The sequence below is a fragment of the Bufo bufo genome, chromosome 1 (genome assembly GCF_905171765.1).
Source record: "Bufo bufo chromosome 1, aBufBuf1.1, whole genome shotgun sequence".
Lineage (NCBI taxonomy): Eukaryota > Metazoa > Chordata > Amphibia > Anura > Bufonidae > Bufo > Bufo bufo.
Genome location: NC_053389.1, coordinates 532,522,332 through 532,535,865, shown reverse-complemented (window position 1 = coordinate 532,535,865; position 13,534 = coordinate 532,522,332). Strand labels below are relative to the sequence as shown.

General features: G+C 45.6%; 1 protein-coding gene across 2 annotated transcripts in view; it reads right to left on the bottom strand.

The window, feature by feature from the left end:
* Positions 1-2,416: 2,416 nt before the first annotated feature.
* Positions 2,417-13,534, bottom strand: part of HDAC10 (histone deacetylase 10) — a 67,261-nt gene continuing 56,143 nt past the window's right edge. For both annotated transcript variants that reach the window (XM_040412015.1, XM_040412026.1), the window contains 5 exons: positions 10,466-10,522; positions 8,935-9,037; positions 7,703-7,891; positions 3,512-3,671; positions 2,417-2,591 (listed from right to left, as the gene is read on the bottom strand). In XM_040412015.1, coding sequence (XP_040267949.1) covers positions 2,572-2,591; positions 3,512-3,671; positions 7,703-7,891; positions 8,935-9,037; positions 10,466-10,522 — 529 coding nt within the window. In that variant the 3' untranslated portion in view covers positions 2,417-2,571. The remainder of the gene's footprint in view (positions 2,592-3,511; positions 3,672-7,702; positions 7,892-8,934; positions 9,038-10,465; positions 10,523-13,534) is intronic.

Genomic DNA, 13,534 nt, shown 5'->3' with positions numbered 1-13,534 from the left:
TCAGAGCTGCTTCAAAAAGCGGATATTCACATTTTTGTACCATAGTTTGTAAACGCTATAACTTTTACCCAAACCATTTTTTTTTTTTACCCAAACATTTTTTTGGTGTCCGCCTGGCCGTGCGGAGCCAAACGGATCCGTCCTGAATTACAATGCAAGTCAATGGGGACGGATCCGTTTGACATTGACACAATATGGTGCAATTTCAAACGGATCCGTCCCCCATTGACTTTCAATGTAAAGTCAGGAGTTAATATACCATAGGATCGGAGTTTTCTCCAATCCGATGGTATATTTTAACTTGAAGTGTCCCCATCACCATGTGAACGCCTCTATGTTAGAATATACAGTCGGATTTGAGTTACATCGTGAAACTCAAATCCGACAGTATATTCTAACACAGAGGCGTTGCCATGGTGATGGGGACGCTTCAGGTTAGAATATACTAAAATAACTGTGTACATGACTGCCCCCTGCTGCCTGGCAGGTGCTGCCAGGCAGCAGGGGGCAGTCCCCCTCTGTAGTGGACACATTGGTGGCCGGTGCGGCCCCCCCCCCCCCCCTCCCCTGTAGTTAACTCATTGGTGGCCAGTGGGCCCCTCCCCTGTAGTTAACTCGTTGGTGGCCAGTGGGCCCCCCCTCCCTCCCCTGTAGTTAACTGGTTGGTGGCCAGTGGGCCCTCTCCCCTCCCTCCCCCTCCTAATTAAAATCTCCCCCCCTATCATTGGTGGCAGCGGAGAGTACCGATCGGAGTCCCAGTTTAATCGCATTGCTTAATGACCTGTCACTTACCAGTAGGAGGAGCTCCCGGCCAGACGCAGAGATCGCAGCTCGCAGGTAGTATAATGGTTCTACAAATTGCTAAGTAACCATGGCAACCGGGACAGCAGTAGCGTCCTGGTTGCCATGGTTACCGATCGGAGCCCCAGCGATTAAACTGGGACTCCGATCGGTACTCTCCGCTGCCACCAATGATAGGGGGGGAGATTTTAATTAGGAGGGGGAGGGAGGGGAGAGGGCCCACTGGCCACCAACGAGTTAACTACAGGGGAGGGAGGGGGGCCCACTGGCCACCAATGAGTTAACTACAGGGGAGGGGGGGGCCGGCCGCACTGGCCACCAATGTGTTAACTACAGGGGGGGGCTCACTGGCCACCAATGTGTTAACTACAGGGGGGGGGGGCCACTGGCCACCAATGAGTTAACTACAAGGGAGGGAGGGGGGGGCCGGCCGCACTGGCCACCAATGTGTTAACTACAGGGGGGGGGGGCTGCAGGGGGCAGTCATGTACACAGTTCTTTTAGTATAATCTAACCTGAAGCGTCCCCATCACCATGGGGACGCCTCTGTGTTAGAATATACTGTCGGTTCTGAGTTTTCACGAAGTGAAAACTCAGCTATGAAAAAGCTTTTATGCAGACGGATCTTCGGATTCGTCTGTATAAAAAGTAACCTACGGCCACGGATCACGGACACGGATGCCAATCTTGTGTGCATCCGTGTTCTTTCACGGACCCATTGACTTGAATGGGTCCGTGAACCGTTGGCCGTGAAAAAAATAGGACAGGTCATATTTTTTTCACGGCCAGGAAACACGGATCACAGTCTCGGCTGCAAAACTGTGCATTTTCCGATTTTTCCACGGACCCATTGAAAGTCAATGGGTCCGCGAAAAAAAACGGAAAACGGCACAACGGCCACGGGTGCACACAACGGTCGTGTGCAGGAGGCCTTAATGTCCTGTTTGTGAAAAAAGTTTTTTTTCTCCCCCGTTCAAAAAAAAGAAAAAAAAAAAAAGAAAAAAGAATTGGCTTGTGATTTGGTAGCCAAAAGCAGGAGTGGGTACAAAACACAGAACACATGCAAATATTCCATTCACGTGTCATCTCTGTTTTGGATACAGTCAATACTGATGGATTACTGACCAAATGCTGACAGAGTGAAGGTGGATGCTCAACAGACAGGATCCGTTTTTTGGGGGTTATTGTTCAGACGGATCAGAGGAAGGGCAAAAAAAAAAATCAGTGACATCAACACAAACTTACTACTGACACCCTCTCCACTCTGTCGGGGGGCTCTACTTATAGAGGCGTTTAATAGAACAGGTTCTGTAGACATCTATGTGGAATCAGCTGATGACTGTAAAAGGAGTGCGCTTCTTCTTGACGCTAACATCGACCTGTAAGGCTAAGTTCACACTTGAGTTATTTGGTCAGTTTTGGCCCCGTGACTGCCCAAATAAGTGAAGTGTGCAGTGATTCTAAGTGCGACGCCTGTCACTACCACAGCAGACTCCCTATGCGTGTTACTGCAAGGCACAGTGTTCTACACCACTATAAAGGCTCTGTGCAGCCAGGAAATAGCTGTTTTTAACGCGATTCGCCGCAAATAAATTCAGATCGAAACAAGTTTTTCAGAAAAATTCGGCAAACCGTCCGAATCTAATTTTTTTTAAATTCGCTCATCTCTAGTGACAACCCTAGTTCACATAGACATTATCAAATACAGTTATGTCTTTTTCTCCCCGACTCTTCTCGCCAAATCTGTCTTCTGTGTATCAGCCTTTCCGTTCAATAGTCTTCTAACTTTGCTGGGGAAAAAAAACACAATTAATGACAAATTTTACATACCTATGCCACAAGCTTTCAATATGCCAGCAGTATAAACTTTTATTTTTATGTATGCTGTCAAAACTTAAAGGAGAAATCTGGCTAAGATTAATTTTTCAGATACGTACATATGGGAAGATCACTTTGGTAAAGTCTGTAGCCCTATTCCAATAATGATTTCCATAATGAAAGCCACTCAAACCACCTAGGCCATGGAGTTATTCTTGTGAAGCACTGACAAGTTTGTGAGAATTAATGCTTAGAATAATACAAGTCTCTGAGCAGTGCTAAAAGAGTAAAGGCTCTCTACAGAGCCATTTCATTCTGGATATATGTGTTGGCTCCAGGAACATAGGGGAAGATTTATCTAGCCCATACACCAGTGTTGCAAACCCCAACGTCACTTGATCTAAATTTACATGAAATAGACTTTATCAATGTAATCTTACGTGGACCAGCAACATATCTGAATTTTTTTTTTATTAAACTGCAACTTAAAGCTGTCATGTGGCAAAACTGGACACTTTATGGTGGATACAGACATAGTAATTTTACACCACAGACAAACCAACCACAAAATCTGCATGACTTGTGGATATTATTTGGATATCATCCTCTGCACTGTGGCAAATCTGCATCAAAATTTGGATACAAGAAATGCAGATTCAGCCACAAAATTGCCTGTGGCATAAAATGATGCCTCTTGAATCCACTCTTCCAGGGCCTTTTTAGGGTATTTTCCATAAATACATATTTAGTTCAATATTTCCCAATAACCAAAAATGATGTCCAGTGATCACAGACGCATCATATCTTGGGTCTGATGTCATGAGTTTGCTTTTCTCATCACTTTCAGTATTTGTACATATTAAGTGAAATGGTTAGCAGTATAGAGACATACCTAGACATTGCAGCATTCTCCATTTTGACTGCATGGCAGTCGGCTCTTGTGTTAGGCTCCCTATAGATTCTTTAGCAGGAGGGATGTAAGGTCCAAAGGACATTGAAATGCAGTTGACCAGGACGTTAGATAAAACTTCTATGATTTCTTTTTCCGTCTCCTGTTTAAATGAAAAACCACACCAAAAAAAAATAAAAAAATTAAAATACAGATAAGATCATTCAGTACATTTATCCAGAAAAAGTCCATACTTACCGATACAAGGGGAAAATAAAACACCACATCCCAGGAGGATGCAGGCAAGTCACAGTGCTAGAGGACACTCACTAATCTGGAGACTAAGATAGACCAACACTTATACTAATCTGCTGCCACATGTTTATGATGGATATGATGCTCATTTAAAGTGTTCTCTCCCTATAGACACTAGTTTACACAAACTGGGAGTCTTTAGATGCAATAAAGGGGCACAAGTTAATACAGTACTGTATATCCATCAGTTTGATTATGCTGGTGTGTGACTAATGATTATTAATGGTTGCACTAACATCCAACACAAGTGCAATGCCATTTAAAAGAAGCGCTCTATATATTTCATCAGATTTATTTTAACATTGATTTTTTTTTATATTTTTCTTTTTTCATCTTTTATGGTTTTATATAATGTTTTGATGTTTGTATTTCATGTGTGCCGATTTACAGTTCCATGGGAAATGTAGTCACTAATACCATGAGACTGTGAATTTTGGGAATCAATTGGATTGCATACCTTGGCTCATTTATATTTTTGTTAATAAATAATTGTCTATTAACCACCAGTGATGGCCAGTTCGCATTGTTCGCATTGTTCGCCCGAGAAAATATGCGGGTTGCCATCTTTTTTCACAAGTCCGGCGAGGCACATGTAAGCCCTTACCCGTGCCTGTGCGCGAGCCGGACTAAAAACAAGAGCGCTCAGCGAGAGCAGGCAGTTCCGAGAACAGCCACCGGGGGCCTTCATCGGGCTGTTCTCGGAACCGCATTTGTTTTCAGACCGGCTCGCGGCACAGGCACAGGTAAGGGCTTACCTGTGCCTCGCCAGACTTGTGAAAAAAGATGGCAGCCCGCATATGTTCGTGGGCGAACAATGCGAACTGGCCATCACTGTTAACCACCAGTTGTGTATTTCTGTGCAACACCACATAAGCGAGTGCCCTCCATAATTTTTACTTCTATATATTGTTGATTTACCGACCATGGGTGGGTCGTGGAGTGTGCACCTATACCGTAGGTCTAGGCTGGTAGAGCCACCACAACTTTATTAAAGTCACAATGCTAGGTGAAAGAGGTCGCCATGTACAGCCACTCACGTGCCTGAGGGAAGTGGATGCTTACGCCTTTTTCACACGAGTGTGATGGATTGGCTCCGGATACGTTCAGGGTGCGTTCAGGGAAACTCGCACCATTTTGCAAGCAAGTTCAGTCAGTTTTGTCTGCGATTGCGTTGAGTTGTTTCAGCGCGGGTGCAATGCGTTTTGATGCGTTTTTCACGCGCGTGATAAAAAAACGGAAGGTTTCCAAACAATATCTCTTAGCAACCATCAGTGAAAAATGCATTGCATCCGCACTTACTTGCGTATTCAATGCGTTTTCCACTGAAGCCCCATTCACTTCTATGGGGCCAGGGCTGCGTGAAAAATATAGAATATGCTGCGTTTTCCACACAACGCAGAACTGATGCGTGAAACAAAACGCTCATGTACACAGACTAGGGGTGGGCGATATGGCATAAAATCTATATTGCGATATAATTTTAAGCATGTGCGATATGTGATATATATCGTGATATATTGTTTTCTATATTTGGGGGGGGGGGGTGTTTAAACTTTTTTTTTTTTTAGGGTGAATAGGACTTTACACTCTCCCTGCTGACCTGCTTTGTGCACACAACAGCAGGGAGCTGACCATGGCAGCCAGCCTCTCATGTGCCCCCCAGCCTCTCATGTGCCCCCCAGCCCCTGATCCGCCCCCCAGCCTCTCATGTGCCCCCCAGCCCCTGATCCGCCCCCCAGCCTCTTCCTCTTATCAGCCCCCTCTGGTAACTCAACCCCCCCCCCCCCCCACCCCAGTATTAATCATTGGTGGCAGTGGCCACAGGGTCCCCCTCCTATCATTGGTGGCAGTGGGCAGTGTAATGCTGGGGCTCCGATCGTTTACCATGGCAGCCAGGAGTCACGCTACTGAAGTCCTGGCTGCGATGGTATTTTAGTGAGCAGCATTATACTCACACGCGCCGTGGCCGCCGGGCGCTCCTTCTCATAGGTCTGTGCGGCGCATTGCTAATGCTATAAGCATTAGCAATGCGCCGCAGAGACAGAAGAAGGAGCGACCGGCGGCCACGGCGCACGTGAGTATAATGCTGCTCACTAACATACCATCGCAGCCAGGACTTCAGTAGCGTGACTCCTGGCTGCCATGGTAACCGATCGGAGCCCCAGCATTACACTGCTGGGACTCCGATCGGAACTGCCCACTGCCACCAATGATTGGTGGCGCAGTGGCCACAGTCCCTCCCCTCCTCCTCCTACTCTGTTCTCATTGGTGGTCAGCGGCAGCCGCGCACAGTGGGGAGGGAGGGATTCCCTCCTTCTCCACTGTGCCGGCTCAGGAGAACATGGTGCGCGCCGAGAGCGCGATCATATTGCGGTCCGGCGATATAGGCGATATGCACAAAATTCATATCGTGGCACAAATTTATATCGCATATATCGCCCACCCCTAACACAGACCCATTGAAATGAATGGGTCAGGATTTAGTGCGGGTGCTATGTGTTCACGTCACGCATTGCACCCGAGCGGAAAACTAGCTCGTGTGAAAGGGGCCTTAGGCTTTTAAATGCACACAGATAAGGTTTCTATAATGTGCCTGTAGCAAGGTTACATGTAGTGCCCCGAGTTGGCTACCAGCCAGTTGGACACGCCCATACTGTTACATCAGGCACTGATTTTGCCATAGAGACTCAAAGACAATAAGGACCCTTGACGCAGAAGGTAAGCTTGCAAATTTTGGCAAAAATATTTTATAATACATATTTATATAATTTATGTAGGATGTGGTCTGGTCTTTGTTTTGTTTCAAGGTAATGGGCAGCCCCTCTGATTTACTAGTATGTATGGGTGCGACCATTAGGCTGTATCCAGTATGGTTCACTACACTTAACTCTGTGACTGGCACCTTACAGAAGACTTATGTGTGTAAAATTATTGAGCAGACATCCCCTTATGAATGGTGGGTGGGTGTGTGGCTGTACATCTGTATTTTACACCTCTGTGACCTCTGTTCATATAATATCGTGGCTTCTTTGCCTGGTGCTGGGATCTGGTCTTACAAAAAGGCAATATTTGCCGATATAAAGGCAGGTTGTGTGATAACTTGTCAATTATCCCCCTTATGACTTGCACTTAATATCATGTATCACATGGCACTCCTGTCAACAAAATGACTTTAAAGGGGAGATTTATCTGATCAAAGTGTTCCAGAATTCTATTGCAATTTGCGCCAAAAAAACTATGTACATGATTTGTACCACATTTATTCAAGTGTTTTAAGGTGCATTTACACCTCGCTGATGACCAGACATTAGGAAAGATGTGTTCCTTCCCAACAATCAGCCACTTGTTAGTAGCGGTAGGAAAATTACACTTCCACTGTATAAGGACGAGCGATGCCTACTGCTATCGCTTGTCCTCATATTTATTGTTTCTAAGGCAGTAGAGTGCTGCTTAGACAACATGCTCCGCAGAATAGGTGATTGGGGTGTCTGCACCTCAGAAAATTTCTAATGATAAACCAAGAGTTTTGCTCGTTCATCAGGTGATCTGCGGCACATCAGGATTGAATATTATTAGGAACATTTGTCCCCAATAATCTGCCGTTTAAATGCAGCATTGGACACTTCCTGAAACTTGTCTGACAAGAGGTGTGTGAACTGAGGGGCAAGGCTTAAGATTGGACCACACAGGAGTCACGAGTTTGGCACACAACTCTAGTGTAAAGAAAACCAACTTAATAGATGGATTAGGTCAGACTAGACTGACTAAAGGTGTGCCAGATGTATTATCCACCTTTAGACATTTGATAAATCTGGCACATTTTTAGACTGTGTAGTCCAAATTCACAATGTCTTAAAATGCCCCAATATCTCAGCTTACCGGAACTACAGCAAGTACTGCACCATCAGCTAGACCTTGTAGTAGACTGGTAAGCAAAGCAACATCCTTTGTACCAATACTCCTATTGCTTGCAACAGTTAATATAATAAGGTCAGGCTGGTAGGAATAAGCCAGTGGAAGTAGAAATCGTAACAGTGCATAGAAAAAGCTGCTACCTTCATGTGGGCCCTGTTAAAAGACAGCAAAGCAACAGAAAAATACTTTAGTTTCACAGACAAACACAACACACACAATGAGGGCAGAATAACACAGAGACATAAACACTGTCACTTTCTTGAATTGCCCCAGCTTTTGCTAAAGTCTTGTACTGAACAGTTCCGGCACATGCCAAAGAGTGCCGATAGTCATGAGTTCCCAGCTCTCCCGACTACCTACCTCTGATTGCAGTAGGAAAATACCTGTCAATCAGCAGCAGGAGGCAGGAAGAGCTGGGAGTTCATGAATACAAGGACTCATCAGCATGCGCTGGAACTGTTAGGGCAGCACCAGTTTCTACTTTCTGTGCCACAAGAAATGACAAATCAACCAAATTACTGGCTCAGGTAGGTCACTACTGTAGCCACCGAGTGGCTGAATGGTCATTTCCTGTGTCTTCAGAGAGGCCAGGCAGTAGAGATGAGAGTGGACCCAGGAAGCTTTGAGGCACTGGCTTGGCGAGTAACTTTTTTTTTTTTCATGCCATTCTGTCCCATTTTTTAAAACCACCATCTGAACAACTCCTTTAAAGGGTTTCTGTCACTAGAATTTTCAGTATTAAACTGGCTGACATTAGCGATGTGCTAATGTCAGCTGCACCAGGCGTGGTGAGGGAAAGACGCTTGCAGGCTGCCAGCCTCCTCACCACGCCTGCGCAGAATACCGAATGGCACGAGATTTCCCCAGGGCACAGGGCAGGCAGAAGGATGCGAACGAGGCCTGGCCCTGTCAATCAACACTTGGAAGGCGTGACTTGAGGTGGGAGACGGGAGCCTCTAGGTGCAGGAGCAACGCCCCCCCCTGCTCCTAGAGGCTCATTTACATATTATAAAAGTAAGAATTCTACAGTAACGGGGCAGGGATAATCATTGGAATAGCAGAGTTAGGTGCAGCTGACATTAGCAATGTGCTAATGTCAGCCAGTTTAATACTGAACATTCTAGTGACAGAAACCCTTTAAGCACCATGCAAAAATGCTTTCACACTGGTAAAGAGAAATTATAAAGCTCATTTGCCTGTTCCACTTTACTTCCTTCCTTCCACTTGAGAAACGTCTGATACTGTGATTGAGCTTCTTCAGGCATTTTGTCTCCAGAGATTGTAAGGCATAGAGTTTTCCTGTAGGGAAATTTAAATGGTCACTGTATTTTCGCACACTTTATGTTTAACTGATAGTCAGTGTCCTAAATAGTAAAAATCTGAATAACTTTTTTTTTATACAAAAATGCTGTCTACTTCCTTTAAAAATAACCTAAATAGCTGGCCACTAGGGGTCTCCCTCCTTGCTAAGTTGCTGTCTCCCATCTATGGCTTTGTCATCTGGTTCCTTTATACACATCCAGGGGCTAAATACCAAGCTTTTCAGAGGCTGTGTATGCACTAAGCAGGAATGAAGGTGATGATGATGATAATGTGGGCGAGAGAGACGTAGAGCTGGGGCATGGGTTAGTGGACTAACTGTTTGGGGAGTGATGGATGAGTGCGTGGACTATGGCCGTTATCCCCCGTTTTATCTGTGGACATACTGTAATATAGCAAAGCACATAAAGACACGGCAGAGGAAGGCTTATTTCTTAGGGCCTGAATCTTGACTGGACAGTGAGCACTATGGACCGTAAGTCTCAGCATGTGTAGTATTGGCATACTTCAGTGCTGTAGAGCCGCCCCCAGAACTCCAGTGAACTACAAGTGAGGATGCTTCAAGAATGGGGCTGGCAGAGAAAAAATAAGCCCACAGGACCATGCATTTAGTTTGCATTATGAGGAAAGTATAGGTATGCTTTAAGCAAATTTAATTTAGCTTAAAGGGGTTTCCAAGATTTGAATATTGATGGCCTATCCATAGGATAGGCCATCACTATTTAATCAGTGGGGGGACTGACTCCCGATCAGCTGTTTCTGAGCAGCTCCTGTGTCGTTAGTCGGTAACAGAATTACACAGCTCCATCCATCGTGCAGTGAACGGACCACCCCCCCACTATGCTAATCCTGAGCATCGGTACAGGGACTAGACGCCAGGGTTTCTCAATGGACGTCTCCTTTTCCTTGGTTGCGCCGCGATCCAAACACAGCGGAGAGAGTCACAGCCAGGGAGAAAAAAAAAACTCACCTTCTCCCTGGCTGTGATGCTCTCCACTGTGATTGGATCGCGGCGCAGCCAGGGAGAAGAAGACGGCCATTGAGAAACCCTGGCATCTCCTCTTCCCTGTACTAATTCTCAGTATTAGCATAGTGAGCGGGAAAACTGCAGGGGGGGAGGGGGAGCGGGGCGCAGGAGAGATATTTTAAAAAATCTAATCAAGCAGGGTGGCAGCATCAGCAGGGGGTAGCCAGCAAGTAAAGGTATTTATCTCAATTAATAAAAAAACATAAATTTTCTAAGCATTATGTATCAAAGTTATCTACTTGTGTATCAATCAGTTTTCACATGTCGTTTAGTGGACATTATGAAACTGGTGAGGATTCGAAAAACTGAAAATTGCCCAGTATTTCATAAAACAATGATAAATGCTTATCACATAAATGATTTATATCATGACCACTTACCCATCACTTGTTAATTCAGGCTTCATATCCACATCCCCAATAATGATACAAAATACCCTGTACATACATAGTAGAAATAAATGTTATGAATACATTATACAAAACCTGGACAACTTATTAGAATCCAATCTTCTATGTTCTGAATACGAGTTACTGGGTTGTGAGTAAATGTAATAAGTTAAAGAGGACCTGTCACCTCTCCTGACATGTCTGTTTTAATAGCTTCATGCATTCCCCATGTAATAACAATTCTGGAGCATCTATACTTATGGCTCTGTGTTGTGCCATTCCTTTATTATTTCTACTGGAAGTTATTAATGAATTGCTAGCAGTCTGCAGTAAGGGTACAGAGGGGAGGTAACCAGTTAGAGGGAGGGGGGTGTCCCTGCACAGTCTGAAAATGGCAGCACTGACTGGATATTGTGAGTCCCCGACTGGTAACACCCCTCTGTACCCTTACTGCAGACTGCTAGCAATTCATTCATTACTTCTAAAAAAATTGTACAAAATATAGCCATAAGAATAGATGTTCCACAGTTGCTATTACATGGGGAATGCATGAAGCTATTAAAACAGGCATGTCAGGAGAGGTGACCGGTCCTCTTTAAATTTAGTCAATGAATTAGTCAAGCATGCTAAGCACTTTGTAACTATATAACCTATTTAGAATTACAATGCAGTGAATGGGGTCGCATAGCTTGGATTTCTTGCGACTGTAGGGTCGTGGTCTCTACTTCCTGCTCCCTCTAGATTTGGACAAGTGACACTACAGCCAATCGCAGGCTATATGAGTAAGGTGACTATAACCCTTTTTTTTTGTAAAGCATTCTTTGTGGGGGGGGGGGGTTTAAACTTAAATGACTAGACAAGCCCATTAGGGTCTGTCCACATAGGAAAGCATTTGCGGTAAAATCAGTTTCTCGTTCAATTCATTGGGTGACACAGCACCATGGGTATAACGCTACCACTAGGAGGCGACACTAGATATCAAAAAGGTTGGCTCCGCCCAGGTGGGCTATACCCTCTCCACAGACACTAGGCTAATCAGTTTGTACCAATAGCAGTAGGAGAGAGAAACAAAAGCAAAGAACCAACATGTCCTGGAACGGGGAAGAAAGAAGAGCAGCAGCTCAGTGACAGAAAGAGAATGAAAACAAAGGGTGGAATCTGTGTCCCTCAATGAATTGAACGAGAAACGGATTTTATGGCGAGTACAAAAATCTAATTTTCTCATTAATGTCATTGGGGGACACAGCACCATGGGACGTCCCAAAGCAGTCCCCGAGGGTGGGAAGAAAATCTCATGCAAAAAGTTGGACGCATAGGTGCAGGAGAACCATGTGACCCAACAGGACCAGGAGAGGCCATAGCATGAAATGGTAGATAGAAAACTAAGGAAGTGAGCCGAGAGGCTCCAGGACCAGGAAGAGTCCTAGAAAAAAAATTATGGGAGACCGCCAGGACAAGTGCCTGGGGAAATACCCAGCTCCACCCAAAGGTGGGAAAATAGAGAAGCTAGAGAATAGGGAGCAGGGCTACATGTTCTGCGCAAGAACCAAGAGTTGAACAAGTGCGCACTAGAGAGCCCGAGGAAGGATCTGGAAGAGCCAGGGCTCCCCCTGAAGAAACAGGAGAGCAGCACAACCGGAAGGTGTCTGTTGGTAATGACCTAGCGCTCTGCATATAGAAGGATGCTCCAGGGAGGAGGATCTATAAGAGGACAGACCCAACAAGAAAAATTAGACTATGAGGGGACCAGGCGGGAGAGAAAATGCCTGGGCAAAGGACAGGAGCAGTCCTGAACCGGAAAAAAACTTCCTGGAGACTAGCTAAAGGAAGACCCAGTGGACCACCCCTCGGCAAAAGGAAGGCAATACCATAAGGCGTGGAAGCAAGGGAACCCGACCAGTAAGAGGATCCTGTAGGAAAAAACTCTAAATTGTCTCAGATCAATTTAGATTGTCTCAATCGAGGGAAAGCTCCATCCAAGAAGTGGCCAAAACTAATGTAAATTGCAAACCGGAGCAACAACTCCAAGGTACCAGGACCTGAACCTGGGGAGACGGAATGAGAGATTTGAATCTCAAGAGGGAAACAAGCCTATGGTGACCCAGGAGGTTAAAGAACCAAACCGGGCCTAAAGAAGCAGCCGTCTTACAGAGCATGTGTGGTCAGAGATGCCATGAGTAGCTTCCCCAGAGGCAACCGGCCAGTGAAGGCCAGGGTAGCTAGATGGTCTAAGAACCATTGGGGCAGGTACTCCAAGCAGGATTACCCAGTGAGAGGCTCAAGTAGGGTCCACATAACTGGACCACATGAGGACAATAATAGCCAGATTATCAAAAGAAAAATGAAATGTAGCAACCATAGGGAAAAAAACATCAGCCCTGGTTAACCAACCATCCCAAGTGTAGTGACTAGCATACTGTATAACACTGCCCCGGGAGGGGCACGTACAGCACCCTGTATTTTGTAAAAGAATCGCCAGACATCTATATGTCAGAAAAGGATGCAGAATTCACCAGGGGAAGCCAGGAGAGACCACACTGACAAGTAGAAACCAGCTACCAGCAGAGCACAATGAAACCCCCAAGGAAGGGGGAAGAAACTGACAGGTGCAGACAACGGCAAGGCCCAAGCGAACGGCACTTCTGTCATGTAGCACACTAATCAGAGAACATAAAGGAGTACCAAGAATGCCCAGACCATGGAAGAACTACGGGACCATGTTGCGATACCAGAGCGAGCAGCGGAAAATTCCACCCACCAAGTAGGTGTGTGGCGCTGACAAGTCCTGTCACAGCCATATCAGAGAGGACATCCAGCGATGACCCAAAAACTGCAGTAACGGCTGGTGCTCACAGTGCTGCGTATTCCTGCAGGATAGAACATCCAGTGGTGATCCAAGTACTCTGTCAGGACTAGACCATGTAACTCTGAAAACAAAGCAGAGAGGCAGTAACAACAACGCATGAGGGCAGAGATTTCTGTCCTGGAAGTGACCCGAGGACACAGAGGAGAAGCAGGACCTAGTTTAGACAACCCAAGGTCGATTACAGGACCTGGTGT